General features: G+C 48.8%; 14 protein-coding genes across 15 annotated transcripts; 8 read left to right on the forward strand and 6 right to left on the reverse strand.

The window, feature by feature from the left end:
- Nucleotides 1–235: 235 nt before the first annotated feature.
- On the reverse strand, nt 236–1,667 carry FVEG_13605 (hypothetical protein). Its single transcript, XM_018902965.1, has one exon. The coding sequence runs from the start codon at nt 1,510–1,512 to the stop codon at nt 271–273; it is 1,242 nt and encodes a 413-aa protein (XP_018761822.1). The 5' UTR covers nt 1,513–1,667; the 3' UTR covers nt 236–270.
- A 920-nt stretch (nt 1,668–2,587) lies between these two features.
- Nucleotides 2,588–3,092, forward strand: FVEG_17562 (hypothetical protein; the record flags this gene model as incomplete). Its single annotated transcript, XM_018906806.1, has 2 exons — nt 2,588–2,728; nt 2,796–3,092. 2 exons carry the CDS (start codon nt 2,588–2,590, stop codon nt 3,090–3,092), a joined length of 438 nt encoding a protein of 145 aa, XP_018761823.1.
- A 37-nt stretch (nt 3,093–3,129) lies between these two features.
- Nucleotides 3,130–4,740, forward strand: FVEG_13606 (hypothetical protein; the record flags this gene model as incomplete). The annotated part of the gene is made up of 4 exons (XM_018902966.1): nt 3,130–3,419; nt 3,471–3,553; nt 3,601–3,766; nt 3,828–4,740. The coding sequence occupies 4 exons, from the start codon at nt 3,130–3,132 to the stop codon at nt 4,738–4,740; spliced, it is 1,452 nt and encodes a 483-aa protein (XP_018761824.1).
- A 515-nt stretch (nt 4,741–5,255) lies between these two features.
- FVEG_17563 (hypothetical protein) lies at nt 5,256–5,978 on the forward strand (the record flags this gene model as incomplete). Its single annotated transcript, XM_018906807.1, has 3 exons — nt 5,256–5,276; nt 5,318–5,710; nt 5,760–5,978. 3 exons carry the CDS (start codon nt 5,256–5,258, stop codon nt 5,976–5,978), a joined length of 633 nt encoding a protein of 210 aa, XP_018761825.1.
- Nucleotides 5,979–6,756: 778 nt separating this feature from the next.
- FVEG_13607 (hypothetical protein) lies at nt 6,757–7,597 on the forward strand (the record flags this gene model as incomplete). Its single annotated transcript, XM_018902967.1, has 4 exons — nt 6,757–6,841; nt 6,890–7,096; nt 7,143–7,439; nt 7,491–7,597. 4 exons carry the CDS (start codon nt 6,757–6,759, stop codon nt 7,595–7,597), a joined length of 696 nt encoding a protein of 231 aa, XP_018761826.1.
- A 338-nt stretch (nt 7,598–7,935) lies between these two features.
- FVEG_13608 (hypothetical protein) lies at nt 7,936–8,348 on the forward strand (the record flags this gene model as incomplete). The annotated part of the gene is made up of 1 exon (XM_018902968.1): nt 7,936–8,348. The coding sequence occupies exon 1, from the start codon at nt 7,992–7,994 to the stop codon at nt 8,346–8,348; it is 357 nt and encodes a 118-aa protein (XP_018761827.1). The 5' UTR covers nt 7,936–7,991.
- Nucleotides 8,349–10,098: 1,750 nt separating this feature from the next.
- On the forward strand, nt 10,099–11,356 carry FVEG_13609 (hypothetical protein). Its single transcript, XM_018902969.1, has 2 exons — nt 10,099–11,221; nt 11,283–11,356. The coding sequence occupies exon 1, from the start codon at nt 10,182–10,184 to the stop codon at nt 10,944–10,946; it is 765 nt and encodes a 254-aa protein (XP_018761828.1). The 5' UTR covers nt 10,099–10,181; the 3' UTR covers nt 10,947–11,221; nt 11,283–11,356.
- FVEG_13610 (hypothetical protein) lies at nt 11,049–11,882 on the reverse strand (the record flags this gene model as incomplete). Its single annotated transcript, XM_018902970.1, has 2 exons — nt 11,049–11,720; nt 11,769–11,882. The coding sequence occupies 2 exons, from the start codon at nt 11,880–11,882 to the stop codon at nt 11,049–11,051; spliced, it is 786 nt and encodes a 261-aa protein (XP_018761829.1).
- Nucleotides 11,883–12,568: 686 nt separating this feature from the next.
- Nucleotides 12,569–14,201, reverse strand: FVEG_13611 (hypothetical protein; the record flags this gene model as incomplete). The annotated part of the gene is made up of 3 exons (XM_018902971.1): nt 12,569–13,466; nt 13,517–13,740; nt 13,794–14,201. 3 exons carry the CDS (start codon nt 14,199–14,201, stop codon nt 12,569–12,571), a joined length of 1,530 nt encoding a protein of 509 aa, XP_018761830.1.
- Nucleotides 14,202–14,756: 555 nt separating this feature from the next.
- Nucleotides 14,757–16,469, reverse strand: FVEG_13612 (hypothetical protein). The gene is made up of 5 exons (XM_018902972.1): nt 16,149–16,469; nt 15,994–16,066; nt 15,583–15,940; nt 15,371–15,534; nt 14,757–15,325 (listed from the first exon to the last, which is right to left on the reverse strand). Exons 1-5 carry the CDS (start codon nt 16,223–16,225, stop codon nt 14,837–14,839), a joined length of 1,161 nt encoding a protein of 386 aa, XP_018761831.1. The 5' UTR covers nt 16,226–16,469; the 3' UTR covers nt 14,757–14,836.
- A 1,235-nt stretch (nt 16,470–17,704) lies between these two features.
- FVEG_13613 (hypothetical protein) lies at nt 17,705–19,986 on the forward strand. The gene is made up of 3 exons (XM_018902973.1): nt 17,705–18,199; nt 18,262–18,818; nt 18,874–19,986. Exons 1-3 carry the CDS (start codon nt 17,796–17,798, stop codon nt 19,764–19,766), a joined length of 1,854 nt encoding a protein of 617 aa, XP_018761832.1. The 5' UTR covers nt 17,705–17,795; the 3' UTR covers nt 19,767–19,986.
- On the reverse strand, nt 19,771–21,656 carry FVEG_13614 (hypothetical protein). The gene is made up of 7 exons (XM_018902974.1): nt 21,619–21,656; nt 21,361–21,568; nt 21,255–21,312; nt 21,077–21,205; nt 20,490–21,031; nt 20,158–20,413; nt 19,771–20,109 (listed from the first exon to the last, which is right to left on the reverse strand). The coding sequence occupies exons 2-7, from the start codon at nt 21,557–21,559 to the stop codon at nt 19,845–19,847; spliced, it is 1,449 nt and encodes a 482-aa protein (XP_018761833.1). The 5' UTR covers nt 21,560–21,568; nt 21,619–21,656; the 3' UTR covers nt 19,771–19,844.
- A 953-nt stretch (nt 21,657–22,609) lies between these two features.
- On the forward strand, nt 22,610–24,496 carry FVEG_13615 (hypothetical protein). Of its 2 annotated transcripts, XM_018902976.1 has the most exons (3): nt 22,610–23,081; nt 23,133–23,177; nt 23,226–24,496. In XM_018902976.1, the coding sequence occupies exons 1-3, from the start codon at nt 23,069–23,071 to the stop codon at nt 23,621–23,623; spliced, it is 456 nt and encodes a 151-aa protein (XP_018761835.1). In that variant the 5' UTR covers nt 22,610–23,068; the 3' UTR covers nt 23,624–24,496. The 2 variants fall into 2 exon arrangements, with proteins under 2 accessions (XP_018761835.1, XP_018761834.1); XM_018902975.1 differs by having other exon boundaries at nt 23,133–23,900.
- FVEG_13616 (hypothetical protein) lies at nt 23,869–24,279 on the reverse strand (the record flags this gene model as incomplete). The annotated part of the gene is made up of 1 exon (XM_018902977.1): nt 23,869–24,279. The coding sequence occupies one exon, from the start codon at nt 24,277–24,279 to the stop codon at nt 23,869–23,871; it is 411 nt and encodes a 136-aa protein (XP_018761836.1).
- Nucleotides 24,497–24,662: the final 166 nt, after the last annotated feature.

Genomic DNA, 24,662 nt, shown 5'->3' on the forward strand with positions numbered 1-24,662 from the left:
GTGGGTCTCTCAGAGAGGTACTTGTCTCCTGGAGAGAGACCAGAGACAATTAGTGCAAGCCATGTATGTATGCCCCTGCATAAGTGGACACTCGCACACAACACAACTCGTCTTTGTGCGCGATTTCTTGACTTTGTGTGTTTGCTCAACTTGTGCATTTGTGCAGCCAGAGACTGAAGATGCATTATTCACAGCCAACATAAAACATCAAACAACATTTATATATGATCATAAAAGAGTGTAATTCGCTGTGTTATCTATAACTTTTCCCTACTCAACTCCAGCCAGAGTCTTCTTCGCGAACCCTATCCTCGTCCTCTCCGCATCAAACACCACAAAAGCCGCCTTGAGCGCAATATCACCAAAGATATTGATATCTCCCGCACTCGACTGCAACCCCCCATAACAAGTCCCAACCTCCCTCTTCCCCTCCTTCTCACCAGGAACAGGTCCCTCCAGCGGTGCAAAATTCATGTAAGCACCCGGGACCGTGATACCCGTCTCCCCCACGTAGAACGTAAAGTCGGGCATTTTCGTGTCGCACGGGAAAACGTAGCCTCCCGCTGTTGCGTCGATTTTGGCACCGTCGATTTGAGAATAGTACGCCTTGTTGACTGCTTCGGGGAGGAATATGAGTGATGTTCCTGTGTCGGCGATGGCGGTGATGGATGTCTTGGTGACGTTGCCTTTTCCAACGGTATATCCCGTTGAAGTGAATGTCCACATTCCCGTCGATGAATCAACAGCCGTATACGTAATATCCCCCTCATACGCCGTCTTGTTGATGACGCCAAAAGTATATGTACCCGGAGCATCATGCTTCAAATCCGCGGTAAAAACCCCAGTGCCATGCTCTGCTTTCGCATTGTCAAAGAATGTCTTTTGCTTCTTCGGTGTAACCGTGTTGATAGAGCTGAAGCCCAGTCCTAAGAGACCATCCAACTCTTGTTGCGTCGCAAAAGACTCATCCACTTTGTCAGCCACTTGTACAGCCTGAGCCTCCACTGACAGGCCGCCGATGGAGACTGTATCTTTCACAACATGGCCCGAAGCGCCACTTCCATCACCGTACTCAATGGACCATTTCGCACCAGCCATCTCCTCACAAGTTTTCGAATTGGAGGCATTGTATGGGTTGCTGCTACCGCCTGCAGTAGCTGCTTTCGAACCATATACCCAAAGATCCGATGATCCTGTATCGAGATCCATCTGGAATGTCCTCGGAGGATTTCCAATCTGAACTGGTGTCAACCACTCAGCGTTATTCTCGATAGGCTTATTGGTGACGGTGCTGGTACTATCTCGACGAGCAAGTAGTGAGCTTTTGAGGTATTCCGGAAGGTCGATGTGATATTTTCGGTATATCTTGCCGAGAGCTGCAATTCCATTGCGCTTATGTACTGGATTTCGAACTTGTTGAATAGAATGTTCACTCGGTGATGTGATAGTCGGAAGGCCAGCGACCAGTGTGAAAGATGCGAGCCCGCTCGTGAGGACCGAAGAGAACTTCATTATAAAGGAGAGTGATACAACGAGAAAGAAGAAACAGTAAAGTGAACGTGCCGTACAGAAAGAATGGCTACAGCGAAGTGTACATCAGAAACGAAAAGTCTCTCGACCTGGGGAAGAACAAAATCTCATATACTCCCGCAGATCCCAACAGATCGGAACTCGACTCGGGATGAAACTGCAAAACTTGGCTTTTTGGTAGTCTCACAGAACGCGTCAACCGGCGCAAGAGCCCCACAAAACGGATGAGTTTTGGAACGATCATATTGGATACCGGGCTGCAGCGTGGGGCGATCAACGGCGGAAGAGAATGTCTGTGGCGTCTAACGTGGGTGGGTTTGGCTATGAATCGTGTTGTGGGTTGGTTGTTTTGTACGTCAGCTTGGTGGTGGAGGTTGACACGCGGCTAGTACAGGGCGAGGTGTTTCATGAGGTGATACACGGGAGCTTCCGCCAAAACAGTCACGACAAAGATGGTCTCTGGATAGTATTTGGAGAGAGATACAGAGACATCGGGATATAGATGTTAGACATTCACGTGGGAGATTAGTGAGTACTCCGTAGATCGAATGCAACGATGAAAGACGTTGATCATCGATGGGATCCAGCGGGATCCTCCCTGTAAAAATGTTTCAACTCCACCGAAAACGCTTTTGACGTGCCCTGCATTAGCGCACTGGTTAGTCAGTTAGTGCGCGGACTGGAAAGCCGATCGCCACATCCCGACCTGGAGCGAGCCAGGGTTACGAAGTTAATCACAAGGGCTTGACCCAAATATTCCGAGGAGAACAGGGAGGTTAAATACTACTCATCATGCTGTCCCATCGAGCCTCCTTCTCTTCATGACATTGCAGTCCTTCATACTGAGTATCTCAGAGAGTAGAGATGCTCCAAGATCACCTATTTAAGACGTCATGGACACTGGGACCCAGTTACTAGCTAGTCAGCCTCAAAACATGATTGGTGAAAGAGATTTCACGTGAGGTCTAAACCTTGTCCCTTTCTTCACGGTGAACATGTCTTCTGCAGCATTTGGTTGCATTAGGACAAACTCACTTATCTATCGTAAGCGAACACCATGCCTCGTCCCCTATTACCTGGCCCAGTCCGTGAAGAATCCCAGTCAGCAAGCCATAGTCCGCTGCTGGTCGCAAGCCTGACAAGACGCCGTAGGCCCATCACGTTAGCCTGCGAGTTATGTCGGCAGCACAAGTCCCGAGTGTGTAGTTTCACGTCTTCCCTAGTGTATGTATGACAGGATGAGTCAAGAAAGTTTCTTTTTCTAGTGCGACGGCGGCAAGCCGCGGTGCTCGCAATGCGCCAGACGCCAGATGGAGTGCCACTACCGGACATCCTTGAACACCAGGGAGCGTATCAGGAATATTCCACATTCTGGCGACGAAGTCGCAGATATTGTGAGAAGAATACAAAGTGGCCAAGATGTTGAGTCTATACTTGGTCACATTCAACGTGCGGATCTTCTGAAACAGGCACACGTAGTGCCGGATCACTATTACCAGTATGAGTTTCCCTATGGCAAGGATATGCCTAGCTTCCTGATTCAAGAGGGAAACCAGCCTTGATTCATGGTTGTACAAGTATTCTTCGAGTGAGGCGAGTATGCTCGATGATGATGCATCAACAACCCAAGATCCGATAGTTTATAAGGCGCCCTATCATTCTGGTGTGATGGTAGATCCTCATTTAGACAAGATCAAGGCGGCGGGTGGGACATCCATCATCAAGGATAACCAGTCGCTACGGAAGCTCTTGCAGACGTATTTCCTGACGGAATACACATTCTTTCCGGCTTTCCACAAAAGACTATTTTCTACAAGACATGGTATCAGGCTGCAAGGAGTACTGCTCCTCCCTTTTGGTCCATGCAATCCTCGCATCGGCTTGTATAGGTAAGACCCCGCAAGCTACCGGGGCACTAAACACTAAGCCTTGGTTGCCAGCACGGCTACTCCAGCACGAATCATCGGTCCCGATTCTGGAGTCCCGAAACTCTGGGTTCCTGGTGCCTCGCAGAAGCGCGCCGGTTATGGGAGCTTGAGATTGGCCATGCTCAGCTTCCGACTATACAAGCTGCGATTGTGCTTGCAATCGTATATGATGCCAACGGCCGTGATGAGGAGGGGAAAGCTTACCTAGCTCAGGCTGTTGCGGCTGCACATGCAATGCAGCTATTCTCTCCACAGAGGAGCAGCGATGACCGCAAGTTCTATTCCAGAGCCGTTACGGCATGGGCTCTGTTCGGGCTACAAGCGCAAGTCTAGCTCTCTTATTTTATGACCAAGCTAACAGACAACCAGTGTACACAGCTTTCACGTATTCAAAGCACCACTGCTCTCTATGCCCCCTAGCATACCGCTCCCAGAGCAAGATAAATGTTATGGGGACTTTTTGTTCCGTTTTCCAGCAGCTCAAGGACCTGTATCGCTGAACTACGCCAATACCTTCCGGGCACTCTCTGAGTTCCGACATATTATGAATAATGTCGCAGCTGTGTTCTTCTCGGATTTGAAGAACACCCCTGACTCCACGGTGGACAGAATCAAGGGCTTTTGTATTCGTCTAGACAGCTGGTACCAAACCTGCCGCCTGATCTCAAAACCAGAGAGATATCTTTTCCATGACATCTCAAGCTCCAGTAAGCACCCAACTCATTCACCGCAGCTTATGTTGACTGTTTCCAGTATGCACTACTACCAACTGATAACATTTCTTCTAGAAACACTACGTATGACATCTACACCTGCACTAGCTGATGGAAGTGTTCAGAAGGTACTGAGCGACGCCAAGATCAGAATAGAAACCTTGATACGGCTATACTATTTACGACATGGATTCGAGTCCTATGACATAATGGTTATAAGCATGCATTTTATAGGGTTCATGCAAGCAAAAGCCTTGGATGTTACTGAGGCGGCAGGTCTTGAAAGCAGACGATCGACTGTTGTCCTCGTGGCAAAAGGTCTCCAAGATCAAAGCAAGAATTGCTATTTGGCAAGACTGGTGCTTCGTATCCTGAAGAGCAGCGTGGGACGTGAGAACCAATTTTTGCTGAAAGAAGTTGATGATGAGGAAGAAGATGCCGAGGCGGAGAGGGTAATGAAAGAGCAAGTGAAGTCATCTTGGCCTATTGATCTCGAGTGGATTGATGTTGATCCCGAGAAGAAGAGATTGGATAATCTGATTAAGAGGACAAAGGAATTAGAACTTTAATGAGTTATTTCCCAAAGGAAACTGCAATCAGAATTCATCACATAACGAGGACCCTCGCGGTTGTTTATCAGCATCTGGCTGAGGACAGTAGTTGAGTCCGCGACCAGTCGTTCCGAATACTAGCTGAAACAAGGTTCTGGCCTGGGCGACTGTGCCGAGGACACAAGAGATGGGCTTATCGGCAGACTTTTCGTATCGACTATTGAAAATCATCTTTTTCAGCAAAGCTGTTATCAAGGGTAAGCCAGGTCTGTGCTTGGACAGTATGAGATTCTGATGACGACTTTGATCGGCTCCACCAGGGTACCGTCCTATCTGCCGTCATACCTGCAAGGCCTTTACTTGCTGGGGAGAGACAATATGTTTACTTACTACCTATCATCAACAAAAGATAAAACTCATCCAACAAGCGTGGCTTCTTGGTATACTGAGGAGACAACCCGACCAGCTTTCCGCGACAAGCCTTCGCCATTAATCAGCCTTCAGTCGGCCATTTCCAGAAACGTGCTCTAAAAATGTCCGAGACAGGTTCAGGGGTACACGAGTCTTTATTATAGTATCTTGCTCCTTGTCGAAGAACACTCCCTACGTTGAGGATCTCAAGTCTGCCCTGAGCAAACGTGGCGTTGACGTTCATATCGGCATTCTACCGCATACACTAATTCCGGAGATCATAGACATATTGGCTGAGGTCAAGCGCCTCGAAATCGACTGCATGGTAAAGTTAGGTGCGGGAAGTATTATGGATGGAGGCAAGCTTATACAATTTGCTATTGCAAATGGTTGGACTGAAGACGAGATCGGTATGCTTTGGGGCGGTAAATCGCATAATCCTAACAAGTGGAAGGATATTAAGAAGCCTAGGGTCCCGCTAATGTGCATCATGACTTTGCTTTCTGGGGGTGAATACCAGGCTATCGCTGGAGCGACAGGTTCAAAGAACAAAGCCAAGCATATTTTTGAGCCAGATGTTGATCCGGACCGGGTGACACAAGACATGCAGTTGACAACCACGACAGCACAAAAGATCTGACTCAACACTGATATCCGCTCTGTTGACCACTGCGTTGAGACGCTGTGCTCGAGCCTCGCTGCAGAGTGGCGACGATGGCGGTGCATGGGCAGCAAGAGGCTTGGAGAAGTTGGTCTCTGAGCTTCTACGACGTAAATATGACCCCAGAGATCTTGGGGATATTCTTGATCTGATCATCGGGATTCAGAAACGCCGCGGACTTTGAAGGATGTCGGTGTTACGTCTGTGCATTTTTCTGGTTTGGTTGCGGATAGTCTCAATGATATTTGGATCACGACGAATGCTTATGCAAATACAAAGACAGGCGACGTTATGGAGATTCAGGGTTGTGTTGGTAATAAACTTAGCAAAATGTACCTAAGTCTATACTAAACTTATCCTAAACTCATGTAAAGTTGCCCAAGTCTTTTTATCACTTGGGATTAACGGTTCTCAGTCGAATATTAACCATCCTCTAAGCAAAAAATACGCGTCTGTCCGCTCACCTGTCTCGAAAAGACGAATTAGACATATCGGCCGAAGCTCTATCGGAACAAATCCCACCTTAACCTTTAAAACGCGTAAATATCTACAGGGCACCACGAGCTGCCTTTCCAAGTAATTGACCCTAGCCTAGGCTCGGATCACATCACCACCCGGACCCTCACCAACTCCACAACAAAAGGGGTCCAAGCATTAACATGGCGTTTTAAGACGGTAATTATAATCGCTGCTATTGGCTCATCTCCGGACCTGCATCTTTCGTCCGAGTCGCGCGGCGATTTTGCACCAATCTCACGACTCCAAGACAACGGCTTCGTCCTGTTTCTGCAACTTCGTCCGTGAGCCTCGGCATTGACCGCGATAAATGAGGGAGCTAAAATAGAATGTGAAAGATGATTGTCGCTCAGGGGAACATGTTGAATAAAATGTCGTCAGGAGACTGTCCTTAGTTGTGATTTTTTTGGTTCTGTATCCTTTGAGCTTTGTTGAAAGAAATCACGATGCTTTTTAACGTTGCCTTTTTTTGCTCTGCGGCTTTGGCTGTTAGCGCCAGCAATGAATGGCGAGCACCTACTGCGTCTGATCGTAAGTTGCATCGTATCGGCGATCATGATTCTTAGCTAACAATTGCAGGCCGAAGCCCTTGTCCCATGGTGAACGCAGTCGCCAATCACGGATATCTCCCTCGCGACGGCCTCCATATCTCGCTTGAAGATCTGATCGTCGCCTTCACCGACGCCATCAACCTCGACCCAGCTGCGACAACCCTCGTTGGCCAGAAGGCCCTTACCACTGGAAACAATGGTACCTTCAACCTCGACGACTTGAACAAGCATGGAGGTGCGTATCTTAGGTAGACCACGACGTCACAAGCTAATTGATGTAGTCATCGAGCACGATGGAAGTCTGAGCCGCGCCGACATCTTTTTCGGCGACAATCACAGCTTCAACGAGACCATCTGGGCTGCCACAGCCTCTCACTTCACTGAGGAAACCATCTCCATCGCGACCGCCGCCAAGGCTCGCAAGGAGCGCCTCAAGGCTGCTGAAGCTGCCAACCCCGAGTTCTCGCTGCCCGCCGACCTCCAGCAATTCAGCTTCATCGAGACTGCGCTTTACCTGTCTGTCTTTGGGAACTTGAACGACGGAAATGCAAAGACTGAGTGGGTGAAGACATTGTTCCGTAAGTAACTAAATCCGGTGGGTGGATCGCAATAATGCTGACGTTGCGCAGAGGAGGAACGCTTGCCTATCGAGGAGGGATTCAAGAGATCTGACGACGTGATCACTGCTGCTGGTATCCTTGGTCTTGTTGCCAAGGTCGCTGTTGCTAGCATCTAAAACGATGCAGAACGGTTAGATATTGATAGCAAATCACTGAGTATGTCAGCTGCCTCTGACATGTCCCTTTCCTTTGTATTGCCGTAACGAAAGAATGGCCTGCATTTAGCTTATGCCAGACATTTTGATGAGAAGATATTCGATTTAATGATAATCTCATGTTATTGACAGACAACGACTCCTTGTTCAATCAGAGTGACCAGAAAACGCCATGACGCTCAGCTATGCAGCTTACGAGTTGCATTTTCACGTAAGCCCTAGCAACCTCGCAGATTAGATCTGCACACATGCAGAAGAAATGTTGAGATCTGTTCTCATCAAAAGTCGTACGTGAATCACAAACGCCTTTTCCTTGTTTCTTTGGAAGACACGCTCAATCAAGTGCACAATCACCATGCCTTCAATCACCGCCGTAACCATCTTCATCTTTGGCCTCAGCGCCTTCAACCACGGTGTCAGCAATCTCATCTCCCCTCGCAAGGCTCTCGCCGCAAAGCAACTCCAAGACTCAGCCCTCCCCGCACTCAACGGCTTTTCAGTCGCCATCATCGGTATTGGCATCTACTATATGCTGGCGGCTTATCAAGAGAATCGCGGCTTCTTTGCTCTCACCTTGGCGCGATTTATTTCAGCCAGAATCTTTTGGTTACAAGGACCTGCTTGGAGAGTGATTGCAACATGGGAGGCATTCTCAGCTGGCCTCACGGCCGCCGCTCTGGCTTATGAGGGATACCATGGGACGTATGCATAATAGCCGAATGAAACGGGACATCGGATGAAGGCTCTGAGTATGGAGAGCCTAGGTTCGACCTAATGAAATTTAGGTTCAGGGCTAAAGCAAATATCTGGATTTGAGCTTGTGCTTGAATGTTAATAGCATCTCGCCGGAATAGAACAAGTCAGAGAGCAAAAGAACATCTGACCCTCACCCTAGCCATTAGGAAATGCTTCTTCAAAAGTCTACTAAGTCTCATCTAAAGCTTACCTAAATCTTTCTGCGAGTTAGGATAAAGGTCTTGAGTTTCCCTGACCCCTCTGAGCAATCAACAGACCACAGCTTGAACCGAAGGAAAGTTCAACCAAAAGTTATCATGTCGCCAAGCTGCTCCAACTTCCCATAAATCTTAATGAATAAGCCTTGAGAAAGCAAACTGTACGCCGTGTGACTCTATCAATCTCACGTCTACATTAGGGCTACTTCCACTGCTAAAAAAAACAAAACGGGTCAACCTATTCATACAGACAAGAAGCGCTGCTTACAGTCCCAAGCGAAAATTTACACACGTCTAACAGTCGGATTCTGCCCTGACCGAGGCCCAAAAGAATTCTCAATCACGCAACTGCAAGATATTCCCCTAGAGTTACGGCAGGCCGTATTCGAGCTAGTCCTCACAGCTCCAATACCACCATCAGGTCCCTCAGAGAGCCAAAATGGTCGATATCAGGGACTCCATCGTCTTCAAGGCATTCGATATACGTGGCGCCCCAGAGGTGTTTGGCAACAGGCAGCCACGAACAAGGCGCTAAGCTTGCTTCTAGTCAGCAAACAGTTCTACGTCGATGTCGAGGATGTTATCCGGCGTCTCCCGAACAACTACCATGTCGATATTATGTTTGTGAAGAACTATGGGTTATGGCCCACTTGGTAACCAGCGCTTCGTCATCAACGAAATCGAGGCGGATATCGTCGGAGACGGGGCAGCTTGCACCAAACTCTCGTGCAGGGAAAACGACAACCCGTGGTGGCTTCAAGTTTGTGGCGTCGACTATGGAAAGGAGCCGAGTCCAGAGAAACGACTTATATAATACATGGCTACTCATTTGGGCGACGTTTTAAAGTCGAACGCTGGGGCCAGGCCGCACGGTCAAGAATTGTACGAACACATCACCAAAGTATCACCTTTCAGCTCAACGGGCAGGAATGGAAGAAGATTCGAATAGAAGAGTATCTAGAGGAATGTGATCCCTCGACATGGTCGCAACGTTACAGAAATCATTGGCGTCTTAAGACCTGGAAGGCAACACAATGGTTCAGATTGGTTCGTAGGAGACGAGAGAAGGTGAGGAAAGGTCTGGAGCTAAATGATAAGCAACCCAAATAGGTTTCATTTATCACAGAGGACTGAGCAATGAACTATCCTGGAAAGCCATGCGACAGATGGTATCGGTGGATGATATGCGAATAGACGCCTGACAATAGACATGCTCAGCACAGCAATTACTTCTATTCAGATCAGATCTTGCAACTACAGGGCGCACCAATTCGGCTAACTACATCAAGATACACCTGTTTGACGTCCCTTCCAGGGGGAGGCAAGAAAGCTTGAGACTGTTATCCTAAATGATGAAAAGGCTTAGGCAGTTTAGTCTAAATTGAGGGGAGTCTTTACTGAGTTTATTTTAGCATCCTCTTCTAAAGTCTCATGTTATTGTGGAGATCTTTAGATGGTCAGTTTCGGACTTAACGGCTGTGACAGTCATCATCAAAGCATCGGAATGACGTATTCGACCCGATATTCATATAAACAAGCGGAAGACCCCAATAGAACAACCACTTTATCAAGAAACATCTAAACCTCATAAAATGGCACCTTCAGGTCTCGCAATCATCATTGGCGCTGGTCCAACAAGTGGGCGCGGTATCGCTCGTGTTCTCGCGCGTCAAGATGGCGGTAACCTCGCCGTCGCCCTCTTGGCCCGCAACGCCGATAACCTCAACAGTCTGCGCGACTCACTCCGCAAAGAAACCAACGGCGTTCTCCACTCTTTCCCTACAGACACTCAGCCAGATAACCTACGAAAGGCGTTCAAAGACATCGCTAGCCATCACGACTTCAAGGATCTCAAGCTCAAACTGGCAATTTATCACGTCAAGCATGCTAGCAAGAAGCCTTTCCTCGAAGAAACGCCTGAGGAGTTCAACGAGAGCATGCAGATATACACAACCGGTGCAGTAGTCTTTGCTCAAGAAGCTCTCAAGCTCATGTACGAGCAAAACGGCGGACAGACCCTCCTGGCCGATACAAACGGTGCCAAGAAGGGCACTATTATCTTCACGGGTACACTGGGAGCTATGCGTACAAACACTGGCTATGCAGCTTATGGAGCGACTCGTGCCTCTGCTAGGATGGTCGCTCAGGCTATTGCGAAGGAGCACAGCAAGTTTGGTGTCCAGTGCGTTCATGCTATTGCGAATGGCAGAATCACGGATGAAGATACTGAAGAGACGAGGACGGGAAAGCATATGAGGGCTGAAGACATTGGGCAGACGTATTTGTGGCTTTCGCAGCAGCCAAGTTCGCTCTGGGTCCATGAGCTGGATTTGAGGCCGGCGCAAGAGTCGTTTTAGAATATTGAAGTTTCTGAAATGTGTAGAAATGATAAGGATCTCAGTCACCACAAATGTCGGTATATATTTATGAGCAATCTTAAGGAACCTACCTGACTGACACTAATACATCTCCAATCCACCGCTGGCAGATAGCGCTTGTCCTGTGATCCATCTGCTCTCCTCCGAAGCCAACCAAGCAACAATCTGCGCTACATCATCAACCTCACCCAACCTATTCCCTGCAGCCGTCTGCTTCTTCTGCATATCAATGATCTCTTTTGGAATATTGTCCAGTAAGTCACTCTGCACAGGTCCGGGGTTGACCGTATTGACCGTATGGCCCTCCTCACCCAGTTCAGCTGCCCATGACCGCGTAAGTCCTTCGAGTGCAGCTTTGGATGCGCAGTACAGAGAGAGGCTCTTGAAGCCGCAACGGGCGCCTACTGATGAGATGTTGATGATGCGACCACCGCCGGACGAGGGAAGATAAGGTTTCACGGCTTGGAGGAGGAGGAGAGGAGCGCGAACGTTGAGATAGAAGATTGAGTCAAAGTCGGATGTAGTGATGTCGGCATGAGATTTGACGACTTCCATGCCCGCGTTGTTGACGAGTATATGGATTTGAGGACCGAATGCGGCGACTGCTTGTCGGACGATCTCGGCGGGCGACGACTCGTCCTTAAGATCTGCTTTGACACCAATGCACTCTGATGGTGGGTCGAGCGACGCGATTTTGGCGGACAACTCCTTCACTAGCTTTTCGCTGCTTGGAGAAGTGTATGTAGCGACGACCTGCCATGCTCAGTAATGCTTCTTGACGAGACTGAGTAACTTTGTCACCTTTGCACCTCTTTTTGCAAGCTCATACGCAAAGCCTGCTCCAAGGCCTCGAGAAGCGCCTGTGATGATGGCAACTTTGCCTGTGAGGGTTTGGAAATTTCGTTGAGTCTCCATGGTTATGAATCGGATGAGATTTTGAGGTAAAATGAGCAAGTCAGCAATTGCGATTGCATTTCGACGCTCATTTATACATGGCTGACTGGAATCATGGCACTTTAATGCTTCTAGTTCCCTGTTTGGTGCTTGCTGAACGCCGATGGAAGTGACGCAAGTGGACTTCGGCGATAACTTCAATGCCAACCATGATTGGCCGGTTCGTAGGGGCAACATTTCGGCGTTAAGACAAACAACAATCAATGCTATGGCCGAAAGACATGATCAAACTATGAACGAAAAGGCCATGCTATCTGGTTCTAAACGAGGCTTCATTGATCTGTGTCTTAATGATATTTCGATTTGAATGGCAAGTCAAGAGGAAGACGCAGGCAGCATGTTCTAGGAGGACATAAACCCAGGCTCTCGACACTTTCAAGCTTCATATGAGCGTTCGTCAGTACTCAATGTCAAGTCGTTTCGGGAGACATCCAAACCCAAGGTCCCAAAAGGCAGCCGCTGATGTGAGTTCACGGGAAGGATTTAGCAGTTCGAACGCCAATTGAGTCAGGCAACTGCAACAGATTTCAGATTCTAGCTGAACTGAATACAGAGCGACTGTCTCGATGTTGATATACTTATGAGATTTGAAGTAATCCAGTTACAAATTTTATCTCTTTCAAATACCCCGTGTGCAGACGTCTCCTTTATCGTTTATAAGTCTTGAGCTCAAAGTATCGCAAGACAGGGAAGACAATAATAGCGAATCCGCAACCCAGCCACATTCCCAAATCCGCATTGGAAGCAGCTTTGGAAACGGGACCGACATACCAAACCTGGGACATACCGACAATAGCACCAACCCAACCGATGATAAAGCTTGCAAGAGCAGCAAGACCAACGGGAAGATAGTTCTTATCCTCCCAGGCAGTCCAATCAAATCCCTGGCGACCTCGGAAGAACCAATGTTCCTCCATGACGATACAGATCATGAGCATGACCCAGTATCCCATAAGACTGACAAAGTTCTGGAAGACGACGAACAGGCTTTCGCGACCAGCCATAGCGAGGACGAGAGTGATGACAGACATGACAGTTGACCAAGCCCATCGTGGAACAGCCTTAGTATAGCGACCAAGAACCTGACAGCCAAGAGAGGCAGAGTACAAGGATGGAGTGCTGTTGGCAATGACCCCAAGGGCGATGACAACAGAGCAGAACTTGCCAAAGCCACGGAGAGGACTATAAGCCTCGACGATGAGAGCACCAGTGCTGATGGCATTGGCATCGGACCAAGCCTTGTTATCAACGATACCAGTAGCAAGACCAATGGCAATGAGGTATACAAGGGTAAATGACACTGTCAGTCCAGTGACAGTGAGCAAAAAGACCTTGAGTCGGGAAGTGCGCTCTGGGTAGTAGACATAAAAGTCAGAAGCAGCAGCAGCCCAGGAGTTGGGGACGTAGAAACAAAGGGAGAAGAACGACAACCGACTGGCAGCGAGGACATTGCCAGAGACAGTGGGCTTAGCGGCAGCATTGAAGTTGGGCCCAGCGACGCCGATAAGCACAGCAAGGACCACGACCTGAGCGATCCAAGCGTATCTGTGACGCGTCAGTACATGTGCATGCATAAGAGATGATTGGGGACGTACCGTTCATAAGTATGGAAGATCCTCATGCCAAAGACGGCGACGATCCATGAAACGATAGCTACGACGATGACACCAACCAAAATGGTCATAGTACCGCCACTGACGGCTGATAAGACCTGTCCACCGATGATGCAATCAATGGTGGCATATCCGACCATGAGAACGATGTTGAGGAATGTCGGAAGCTTGGATGGCCAGTAACCCATGAAGAATCGCAGAACAACCTGGTGTAGCACATGTCAGTCAACACCATCACCGATGAAACGGTTACACCCACCATGGTACGATTGCCGCTCTGAGGTCCCCAAGTAGCCATATACGCCGTCGAGCAAGCACCCAGAATCGTCCCAAAGACAGCAAGCAACGCACTATCAAGAAAGCCCAATCCAAAGACCATGGGCCCAAACAGACCTGTCGCCAGGTTGTTCAGCGACAGATTCGCACTGAACCATAGCACCGCAACCTGCAAGTCAGCAGCACTAGAAGGCTCTTGACGCTCCTCTGGAAGAACACGCTCGATGCCGCGGGCCTCAAGCCCAGCGAGGCCTTCGATGCGATTATTCAGCTTCTGGAAAGAGGAGAGGGAGATGCTAGGGGGGTTAGAGCTTTCATCGCCCGTAGGTGATGAGCTCACGGTCGCAGACTTCTCATGCGTGGCTTCTGCCGTGTGTGTTGGGAGAGACATTATGAGGTCAATGGCCGCAGTGTGGAAATTAAACAGGAGGGAAGAAAAAAAGAAACGTATGTATGCACGGCACACACAGAGTCCGTGTGGTATAGAGGTTGCGTTGCAGGAGTTGAAAAAGGAAAGCAAACAGAGTTTGTTTTTGTCTTGCAGATAATGAACCCTTGTAAGATGTCTCGGTTGCAACGAACGGATGCGAGTGGGAGGCGGAATGTTGCCGACCTCTCATTGACGGTAAAAAGCTCATGCATGCATCCTCGACTGATCCATGGTATTGGTGTTCGTTGTGGCTTGAAGCTGATGACCAGGGTCGTTAGGTTTAGCTCCGCTAGTCCATGTAGTTAATTTAGCAATGAAACCATCCCCCGTGTACGCTAGCAGGAATGGGTTTAAAGGAGAGGTAAGGATCGGTTGGAGCGGAACCGTGATGGCTACGCCGCGAAGCGGGAGGGAAGGGAAGGGAAGGGAAGGGGAGGGGTCTTGAATCTCCGTTACGGGCACTAAACGATATGCCGGTTTATTCTTGGCGATAAATCACTTGGCGATGAGGGAATAAACATGTTCATAACAAAAGCAAAGTCATTGTAAATATTTCATGCTAGTCTAAGTAATACACTATCGGTGAAATGGTCTAACTATGTCTGCTTGGTGCTAACCTCCACGCTTGTAACCACTGTAATCTGCCCACTGCGAGCCCTCTCATGCTGCTGCTTCCCACTACTAATCTTCGCTTCAGCGCGGTACGGCTGCTCCAGCAGATCCGGTCCATGCTGGTCCACCAGCTCAATCTGGCTCCCCTGCTCGGGCGAGACGTCTGTGCGGACGCCATCCTCATCCTCCAGCTTAGACCAGATTGAAGGTTTGCCTGACAGCGGGTGAAGACCTTGAGTCCTCCGTCGTGCTGAACCTTCGGGGTATGAACCATTGCGGTAGGGAGTGTTGGGGTATGAGGAGGGGTCCGTGGAATCGCCTTTGGAGCCGAGGGCGAGACGCAGAACGGGCCAGCAGAGAGGGAGATTTCCGACCCAGAGGGCGACGCCGCCTTCTGCGACGTACCAGTAGAGAAAGACGTAGGAATTGGGGTTGCTGAAGTTGTAGTAACGATTGAGGATGGCGGCGAGGATCTGCATAATTAGCGCATGTCAAGAGGGGTTGGAGAAGAAGCTTACATTGAACAAACCCAAGCCAAAAACACAGCACAAACCAATCTTGCGCTTCTTGGGAAGACTGATGTTGATAACAATCGGAATCGGTAATAAGATCAACATGATGTCGCTGGCGATATTACAAGCCGTCGCAAAGATCATATGGTTGTAGTACGTCGCACATTGCACTGTCGCCATTAGCTCAATCCCCTTCCAGCTCTCAATCGCAGACTCACTTTTCTTGGGATTAACAGGAACAGCCCAGTACTCCGGCGTAGGCGAGCACCAAAAGAACACAAACATAAAAGTAACAACGACGTACGTCACCGCGCAAAACGCAGAGACGAATCGCACCGCCCATTTCTGTCTTATCGATGTGCCCTGCGTCAATCTCGCGTAGAGAAATAATAGGCATGCTTTGATGGTCCATGTACAAGTGAGGGCGAATATCTCGAGGACAAAGGTCATTTTACTGCCGACAATGGCTTGTTGTCTTCCCTCGGGGGTGAGCTTTGCGGCGACATCGGCGGGCATGTAGTTACTGCCATTCTTGGAGACTTCGTTGATCGAGACGACGACTCCTGTAAAGTTGATCTGCGGCTCGAGTATCAGTAGCGGTCTTGGTGAGTCTGATGCGTGAAACGTACGAGGGCAAAGACCATGAGATAATCCTCAATGGCGAGACGGCTCCATTTTCTAAGTTTCATGCGTCGTGATATCCTGCAGGAACAAACATGTCAGTACAAAAACGCCTCAAAAAGCCACGCATTGTGATGGATGGATGGATGGATGGATGACTTACAGTCGACACACAACGACAAAGAGACCCAACACCCACAGAACCCAAGACTCAACCAACAGCTTGTGATTAAAATCCATCGCGAAAAATAAAATGAATGAATGAATGAGTGTCGACCGCTGCAGTTGGCTGCTCCGGAAAGATGAACCTAAATGTCCTGCCCAAGATTCGAATCACCCCTGAGTACCGTGCTGTCCTGTCAAACGATAAACTTTATCTAAAATGGCACGACGAACATGGCCGTGAACCCAAAATTACAGGAATAATAATCTCAGCTTGACACGAGGAGGGCAGGGGGGGCAGAATGCGCTCTGCATGGCTAGTCGGTTCCCCTGCATTTTTCCTTTTCTTTTTCTTTTTGCGATGAAGACGTTGGCCAGAGAGTTGCGCTTAGATCGGCACGTCAGCAAAGCATGGATTTGGAAGTCAGTTACTTGGGACGATCGGAGTGATAGGCAGTAGTTAATCGGCATAACGTGTCGATTGACAGTGACGATCTTGATCTCGCTATGTACAGATTCCACCCACAGCCACAAACAAACAAAGACCAACAAAGGCCAACAACCTACAGAGTACGGAACAAGCTCGCGTTTCGTAATATGTTCCGTAGCTCCCACTACCCGTTAAATCCAAGCTAGACGCGGCAGATAAAGAAAAAGACCACCACCGGAAGTGGCTTGTACCTAATACTCAAAACACCCAATATTGCAAAGGAACAAACCGCTTGATAAGGTAAGTATGGTCCGAGATAATCGGCTCCCACAAACGGCGCAGCCACAGTCTCCTCGCGGAAAGAAAAAGAAACGAGACGGTCGAAACTCTGATGTCTTAGCAGGTCCAATTACCGTCCAAATCCTCTAGAATCCGGTGTCCCGGCCCGCCTCCGACCCCTGCGCGGGCCGTGGGGGGTGATCCCGGCTGGGCAAAAGCTTAGAGTCTATTTGTCATACGATGGTGGGCGGGCTAAAGGCTAATCTGCCCCGTTTTCACTAACGTAGTAGAGATCTAGAAGGGGACCTTTTTGGTGGGGATTGATTAATGCTTGGCCAAGCGCACGGCAGTTGAGATGGAGATGGATAACTGTTACGTTGGGGGTCGAAAGTATGTCAGATTGCGGGATTCTTTGGGTTAGTAATTCGCGGCTAAGAACTGAAGAACCTTTTTTAATTAATTATGCTCGTGTCATGATCGTGGCTCGTGGATTGGATCCTGGTGGTTTTCTTGCAGGAGCCAATCATTTACGTGTCCAAAGAGGAAGCTAACAACCAACAGAATATTCCATCGGGAGACTCGTAACTGCAGATAACGCCTCATGAACCTGGTAAGCTAAACTTGCACGCAAACAAAAAGAAAAGAAGCTGGGATCCTCGGTTACGTCGGATCTCGTTCTGCAGAATCGCTTGGCGCTGTTATCTCTTTACCCCGTATCCGTACCAAGAAATCAGCACATTCCCCCAAACCAAACCACTCGCTCACTGTAGGGGTATCATTGGCTCGTCTAGCGGCGGGGGTAGTCTCCGCGCTTTTTTCCGAAATCTTCAGTAATCTTCCCGCCTTCACAAGAGGCGTTATAACTGTCTCACTTGCTTTGGTAGCACCGACACGGAATCTACACTAAAAAAGATAACCATCCAAAATTAATCACCAACCATGACCGTCAACCCCTCTCTTCGCACTGTTGACCAGTTCACGCAGCTCGTCTTTGACTTTGTCGTCATCGGCGGCGGCACAGCTGGACTAGCGGTGGCAGCACGTCTCGCTGAATCCGACCCGTCATACACCGTCGGTGTTATCGAAGCAGGCGGTCTTGTGCAGAATGATCCTGATATTGACATCCCAGGCCACTATGGTAGGAATCTTGGAGGGAGCTACGATTGGCACTTGGAGACGTTGCCTCAGGAGGGTCTCGGAGGGAGAACGCTTCCGTGGCCGAGGGGCAAGTGCGTCGGCGGCACAAGCGCCCTGAACTACATGGCATGGAATCGCGCTAGCAGGGATGACTACGATGCCTGGGAAGCCTTGGGTAATCAAGGTTGGGGCTGGGATTCCCTCCTGTGAGTTTATGCTTGTTTTATTGGGTGACACACCAAAGCTGATTCGTTTCCGTTATGTAAAGGCCCTTCTTCAAACGCTCTGAGACGTTCCATCCTCCTAGTGAGAAGCTCAAGCGCGAGTTTGAGATTGCTCACGATGCAGAGACCTTTGGTGATTCAGGTCCCATTCACATCTCATACCCAACCTCGTATTCACCATCGCACGGATTATGGCACAAGACGCTTAATGCGCTTGGCGTAGAGACTAACCCATCCCACGTCGGAGGCTCAAACGTCGGCGTTTGGACATGCGTCAACGCCGTTGAGCCGAGCGCCGCGCGAAGATCCTACTCAATAGACTACGCCACTGGATCGCGGAACCTGCACATCCTTACCAACGCCACAGTCGACGAGATCATCATTAACCAAGCCCTCGTAGCTACTGGTGTGCGGTTCACCCACGGTGGCGTCGAGTATGATGTTTCAGCTAGACGCGAGGTTATCCTCTCAGCCGGTAGTGTCAAGTCACCGCAGATCCTTGAGCTTTCGGGTATAGGAAATCCCAGCGTGCTAAGTAGTGCTGGTGTAACCGTCAAGGTTGAGAGTCCGCAGGTGGGGGAGAATCTGCAGGAGCATATTAGTGAGTTGAGAAGGCTTTTTGGGATCGGCGGTTTGAGCTAATTTGCGTTATCTAGTGCTTGCGACGATCTTTGAGGTTGATCCATCGCTCGCTAATCGGGATGATCTTGTGCGAGACGAGAAGCTTAGTGCTGCTGCTAAAGAGGAGTACGCTACAAAGGCAGATGGACCTTTGACGGTGTTGCCTGTGTCTCTTTGCTACGTTCCTTTCGCTCATTTCATTCCGAAGGATACTCTTGCTAGACTTTATGAAGATGCAGACAAGGTATCTGTTTTTGACTCTGATAAGCAAGATATTCTATGTGAACGTCTTGATGGCAACTCTAAGCTTGGTCAGATAGAGTACATCTTCGACTTGGGTAACTGGAACCCAAACTTCAAGGGCGAAGAGGGCAAGAAGTACGGTACCATGCTACAGATCTTGCAATATCCCTTCAGCGTTGGGTCGATTCACATTCGGCCGAGTGAGCACGCTACAGCTGAAGACTCACCCGCCATCGACCCAAAGTACTACGAGGGTCCTCATGGAAACCTTGACATGGAAGCTATGAAGCAATGTCTCCAGTTCGTCGATAAGATCGTACACACAGCTCCTCTCTCAAACATAATCCGCTCCTCAGCATCCCCTTCCGCAGTAGCGCTCAAGGATGATAAGCTCTTGGGAGACTGGATTACGCAAAACACTATCACTGACTGGCATCCTGTCGGAACATGCGCCATGGGGGGTCGCGCTGGTATTGAAGGTGGCGTTGTTGATGAAAGACTTCGAGTCTATGGCGTCCATGGCCTGAGGGTTGTTGACGCAAGTGTTATGCCGCTGCAGATCAGTGCGCATATCCAAGCTACTGTTTATGCTATTGCGGAGAAGGCGGCTCATATGATTATTGAAGATGCGAGAAGTGCGGATAGGGAGGGAAGAGAGTTGGTGATGAAGCAGGCTAGACTTTAGACGAGGCTGACATGATAGATAAGCGGTATAGCATTGCTATGTGCGAATTTTGGATATAATCTTAGAGTAAGGGCGACTTTAGTCGTTGCGAAGCCATGCTCGAACGATCGCGCCGATGGCTTCAGGCTGGTGATAAGGAGACATATGACCAGCCTCGTCAACAGCATAGAACCTCAACTGATCATTTCCCTTCCAGAAGCCTCCTTCCTTAACATTCCATCCATCGGCATCAGAAGTCAATTCGCCGTCCTTGTAGTACCAGCTTTCGTAGCCAATTTCCCGATAGTTATCCTGTCCATTCCATCGCTGCTGGTTCAACATGTGCATTTGACCAGGGGTATTACTATAAAGATCAGCTGTCGTTCAAGCAGAGGTTTGTCAGGGTGCTTACATGATGATATCGTTGTTGCCGTTGATGAATAGAACTCGTATACTTGTTTCATCGAGAATCCACGTCAACTCTCGTGTAACGGGTATATGGATATTCTGCGCAATATCCCAGCGCTCATTGGTATCGAAATCAATAAGGTCAAATGGAAAGCGGTCGAATCCAAGTCTTTCTTGAACCCAACGACGATTCAGAAATTTCCATTCCGGTCCGTGGTCCAAGTTCGAGCACAAAGGAGGCTTCTCACACGGATGTCGGTCTACAAAATATCAGTATACTTCGTGTCACTTGTATTGTACGATGCAATGAGAGAGGGATGAGAGAGGGATACTCACTGTCATAGGGATCCCAGCCACCGGGCACGACGCCTTCCATGAAGTACTCCCCCAACGTCTCCTCACAAACCTCATTCGCCGCCTTACAAGTCTCAATATCATAAAAGTACCGACACTGACTCCCCAATTTCTGACACTCCGGTATCGCAGCAAACATATTCTCACAAGCCGTCCGGTTCATCAATGGATATTTCCTTCCATCACCAGCCCAATTCTCACAAAAGAAGGTATAGTATCCGATGAACTGCTGCGTTGCGTCAATGTACCCATCAACAATGATTGTAGATGCAATCTCCACCCGAGGGATGATTCCGCGCTCCGCGTTTTCGCGTTCGTGAGCGACAATATGTTTCGTGTAACCGGTGACGTAGTGACCGCCCATGGATTCACCGGTAATGTGCCATGGTTTTCCAGCGAGGTTGGGGAATACGTCGTGGGAGAATGTGGAGAGGAAAGTATGGACGTCTTTTGCACCTTGCTCGAGACTAACGGCGATTTTGTTTCGGTCTGTGATTTTTGAGAAGCCGACGCCGACGGGTTGACTATCAAGTGTCAGTCAGAGCGGTGATGCTGGTGCATCGACTTACTCAATGTAGACAACGTTAGCGTGGTCGATCCACGAGTATTCAGCTCGTTTTGTTGAGTTTCCGTCGGGATTCACAGTGCAGGGACCGCTTCCCATGAATAATCCCATTTCTCCAGATGCGCCAGGTCCACTGAAGCCTGCGTTAGTTTGGCATGGCTTGGCCATCAATAGCGACTTACCCGCTCATCCATAGTAGCAAAGGATCATTGTCTGGGTCATTTCGGCTCTCAAAGTACCCTACATACAGTCAGTATGCCGATATTAACTCAGAAGTGGGGTGCGTACAGAAGAACATGGACTTATCCTCCGTCACATTGACCGTGCCGGTGAATTGACGAGCACCCGCATCGCAAAGATCCGATGATTGTTCGCGAACAGTGAAAGCTGGTTTAGTTACTGGTTCATCTGTCAACGGCTTCTGATCTTGACTGGTGACTTTGCTAATCGTCGCGAGAAGCGACACTGCAACTGGACCAAGCCACATCGCGATTTGCTGTTAAGATGGTGAACTTTGATGCGCTTGAGAGAATTACTAATGCTGACCTCGGCCAATCCCCATGCGTGGCGCCATGGTGGAGTTGGTGGAAGATAAGGATAAGATAAGGACTTGTTTCCATTTTTCCTACCCTGAATGGCTGTGCGTTTATGTGCTGCGGCGCGATTTAAGCAGCGAAATTTGCAAAAAAGAACCCGTCTTGAAGGTAAAGAGTCTAAATTAACTCTACTATAAAGTATGAACTTCTGTTCCTCTTGGTAGAGCGTGTAGTTTGCTGGATGGAGATACAACAACATTTCGAAGCACAAGGAGACGGATGATAACACAACTTTTCTTTCTTTGACCCGACTCGGTCTTGGAATATTCCGCCACTTTGTGCATGGCACGTAGAAATGCAAACTCCGCTAAATGAAGGAGGACTGCCTGTAGTTATGATGTCACTATCAAAGCGAAAGCGATCATTGTCTCGAGCATAGCGAGAAGAAGTGACTACTCGCAGGGCTAGATGCTTCTAGCGCGACGCGACGCAGCGACAAGCGCGTTCTAGGCTGACATGCAACTCACTCACCGGAACTTGAGCTCGCGCTTCCTGAGGCAAACCGCTCTCGCATTTTTGCTTAGAAATCAATGGAATAAAGCTATTATAAGGGAGTAGCAGTGTGTTTGTAACGCCAGCTTGTTTCCTCATTACCAACACAAAGTCAATGTGTCTCCAGCATGCAAACTTAGATCGTCGACTTGAGCTTTGTCTCTGAAATAGAAAAAGAGCGATAGATATACAGACACATACATAAATGGAAATAAGCGGTGAATGAAAACAACATTCTACCCGTCTCTTCTAGAACGCCCAACAACTTAGAATTCAATTCCTCCGTCTCCTATCTAAATTCCGACATATCGAACGCCACCTAAGTAAAAGCCGCCGAAGCTGTGAGCCTGTGACTCAAGTCCAGACCATCCTCACGCTCCGGAACCTCAATAAATTTCCCGAGCGAATGATTGGTCACCACAGCTAGGGCCTGTCTCACAAGGTTACACCAAACGAAAATATCGAAATGACGACTACGATGTTTGCCCAATTTCCCGCATTCACCATTCCCGTCATTTTCTCTCCCCCAGGAAAGGTAATTCACTTCGCCATGAGTGCTCGTTCATGTTGAGTAGTGGTGTGGTGTGATGTGATGTGAGAAGTGTCCGACACTGCCGCCAAACGTCTCTGACCGGGGTTAGTCACGCTGCGGAAGCACCTTTGTTGACACCTCATCGGACAGGCAGAACTCTGCACCTGCATCACACCTCTTTGTTCACTTCTGTCATTACTCACTTTATAGCGCGGTTCTACAGCGCAACTGTATTAGTATTTCCCTTCCTCTCGCTTATCTCCTATCTCTCTCGACTCAGCACAACTTTCTTCTTTTGGCATCACTGCCTTGGATAGCAAACTTTTGATCCGTTTTTGCCTCAACTTAAAATCGCGACACAGCGAACTCAATAGTAATGTCTAGAAAAGGTGAGATCACCCCTCTGACTGATTTGTAAGCTGTTTTACTGACCTTCTCAGTCATCGAGCCATATCTTTCTCTCATGGCCACGCCGGAGGAAGAATGTATGTTGACTCCACCTCAACGTGTCAACATCCGCTCACAGACCAAAGTCGCAGAAGACTATGACGATTTGATTTTCATCGGCGCCTACGACATCCAAATAGAATCTCATATCGAGAACAAGAAAACAAGCGACGTCTCTTTCCGGATAAAATTCAAGTTCGGCCCAACCGACACCTGGTCTCGCGGCTGGGCCGAAGAGATCGATCTACACAAATACTACCAGGACATCGTCCTCAACTACTGGCGCAGCATCGGTGGGCGCTGCCAAGCCACGGGGTTCACGATGTACAAGATACTCAGGATCATAGCGGAGGAGAAGAACAAGTATCGCGTGCAGTGGGTTGGGTATAATGCAGAAGAGGATACAAATCTGGAGCCCAAGAAGAAGGTCTGGAGCATCGCGCCTAAAGCCGTGCTTGCGTGGAAGACTCGTGCGGTGGAATAGGTTGCACGGCGTTGGGCACGAAGAGGCAAAAAATGTGTTTTCTTTTGTGATTGGTGGCGCCAGAATACCCAGCGTTGATTTTTTTGTTGAGCGGGCGTTTGGTTATTTGTCATGTTGAAAGCATCATACCCATAGCGTGTTTTTTTTTTTCGTTTGTTTCACAGCCCCGCACAAGCAAAAGTTCCCTGCGTTTATATAAATTCAAAAGCTAAGCAATGGCGCTCTTCAATATCCAAGTCCACATCTCAGTTATCCTCTTGCTGACTGCTCAGTCTGCTCTGTTCCTTCGCGATATCCTTCAGCATACTTTGTTGCTCTTGTGCTATCCTTGCTAAATTCTTCGTCAAGGCACGCACCAATTTCAATTCGTCTTCAAAATTCGTCACAGCTTTGCGATATTCCGTGACAAGATTGAATATGTCTTGGTCTGATCGCCGGTTGCTTAGCCTGTGTTGCGCGGACCGGAGTGTGTCCACTGCATCTTTAAGTTTCAACTCTTGAGACTCCTTCTCTGTGCACCGATACGTAAATATTTTCTCGAGATTGCTGAGTCTTCCAAGCAACGTGGAAGCATATCTGGTGGTTTGTGGCTGGGTCGGGTTGGCCCTGCGCCTCGCGGATCCAGATTGGCCCTGGTGGTAGCGGTTTGAAGACATGGCTTGCTGATGGACTGAGTAGCGTTGAAGAGGTTTGTGATTGACTGTCGGCGTATCTTTGCTGGAGAGGTACTTGGGATGTCGGACCTGGTTGGGCTTTTTTATCTATCCAAGGGCTTGTAACCAGAGCAGTGTTGACAGCTTTGCATGCTCCCAGTACCGTGATGCAGTATCATGATTCTCTTGTCACAAGCTCAACGCGGCCACCAAGTTTCGCATGATATCACAATTTAAATCGGCAGGGCGTATACCTCGAAGAAGTATCACTGTGGATGATCTCGTCGTTGCCTTGACACAGAGCTCAGAGTCACAGGCCGACACCTTGCGAGAACCTGCGCCACAGAAGGATATGTCAGTGCATCCTGCTAGTCAACAGCGCAGTG

This window comes from Fusarium verticillioides, chromosome 10, assembly GCF_000149555.1.
Source record: "Fusarium verticillioides 7600 chromosome 10, whole genome shotgun sequence".
Taxonomy (NCBI): domain Eukaryota; kingdom Fungi; phylum Ascomycota; class Sordariomycetes; order Hypocreales; family Nectriaceae; genus Fusarium; species Fusarium verticillioides.

Coding starts and splice junctions, on each gene's coding strand:
- FVEG_13605 (XM_018902965.1), bottom strand. CDS start 1,512: ATGAAGTTCTCTTCGGTCCTCACGAGCGGGCTCGCATCTTTCACACTG.
- FVEG_13609 (XM_018902969.1), top strand. CDS start 10,182: ATGGCACCTTCAGGTCTCGCAATCATCATTGGCGCTGGTCCAACAAGT.
- FVEG_13612 (XM_018902972.1), bottom strand. CDS start 16,225: ATGGATTTTAATCACAAGCTGTTGGTTGAGTCTTGGGTTCTGTGGGTG. Junction 16,067..16,148: donor TTTGTCGTTGTGTGTCGACT/GTAAGTCATCCA, acceptor TTGTTCCTGCAG/GATATCACGACGCATGAAAC. Junction 15,326..15,370: donor TTGGCTTGGGTTTGTTCAAT/GTAAGCTTCTTC, acceptor CTAATTATGCAG/ATCCTCGCCGCCATCCTCAA.
- FVEG_13613 (XM_018902973.1), top strand. CDS start 17,796: ATGACCGTCAACCCCTCTCTTCGCACTGTTGACCAGTTCACGCAGCTC. Junction 18,200..18,261: donor TGGGGCTGGGATTCCCTCCT/GTGAGTTTATGC, acceptor CGTTATGTAAAG/GCCCTTCTTCAAACGCTCTG. Junction 18,819..18,873: donor GAATCTGCAGGAGCATATTA/GTGAGTTGAGAA, acceptor TGCGTTATCTAG/TGCTTGCGACGATCTTTGAG.
- FVEG_13614 (XM_018902974.1), bottom strand. CDS start 21,559: ATGTGGCTTGGTCCAGTTGCAGTGTCGCTTCTCGCGACGATTAGCAAA. Junction 21,206..21,254: donor TTGCTACTATGGATGAGCGG/GTAAGTCGCTAT, acceptor CGCAGGCTTCAG/TGGACCTGGCGCATCTGGAG. Junction 20,110..20,157: donor GGCAACAACGATATCATCAT/GTAAGCACCCTG, acceptor TGATCTTTATAG/TAATACCCCTGGTCAAATGC.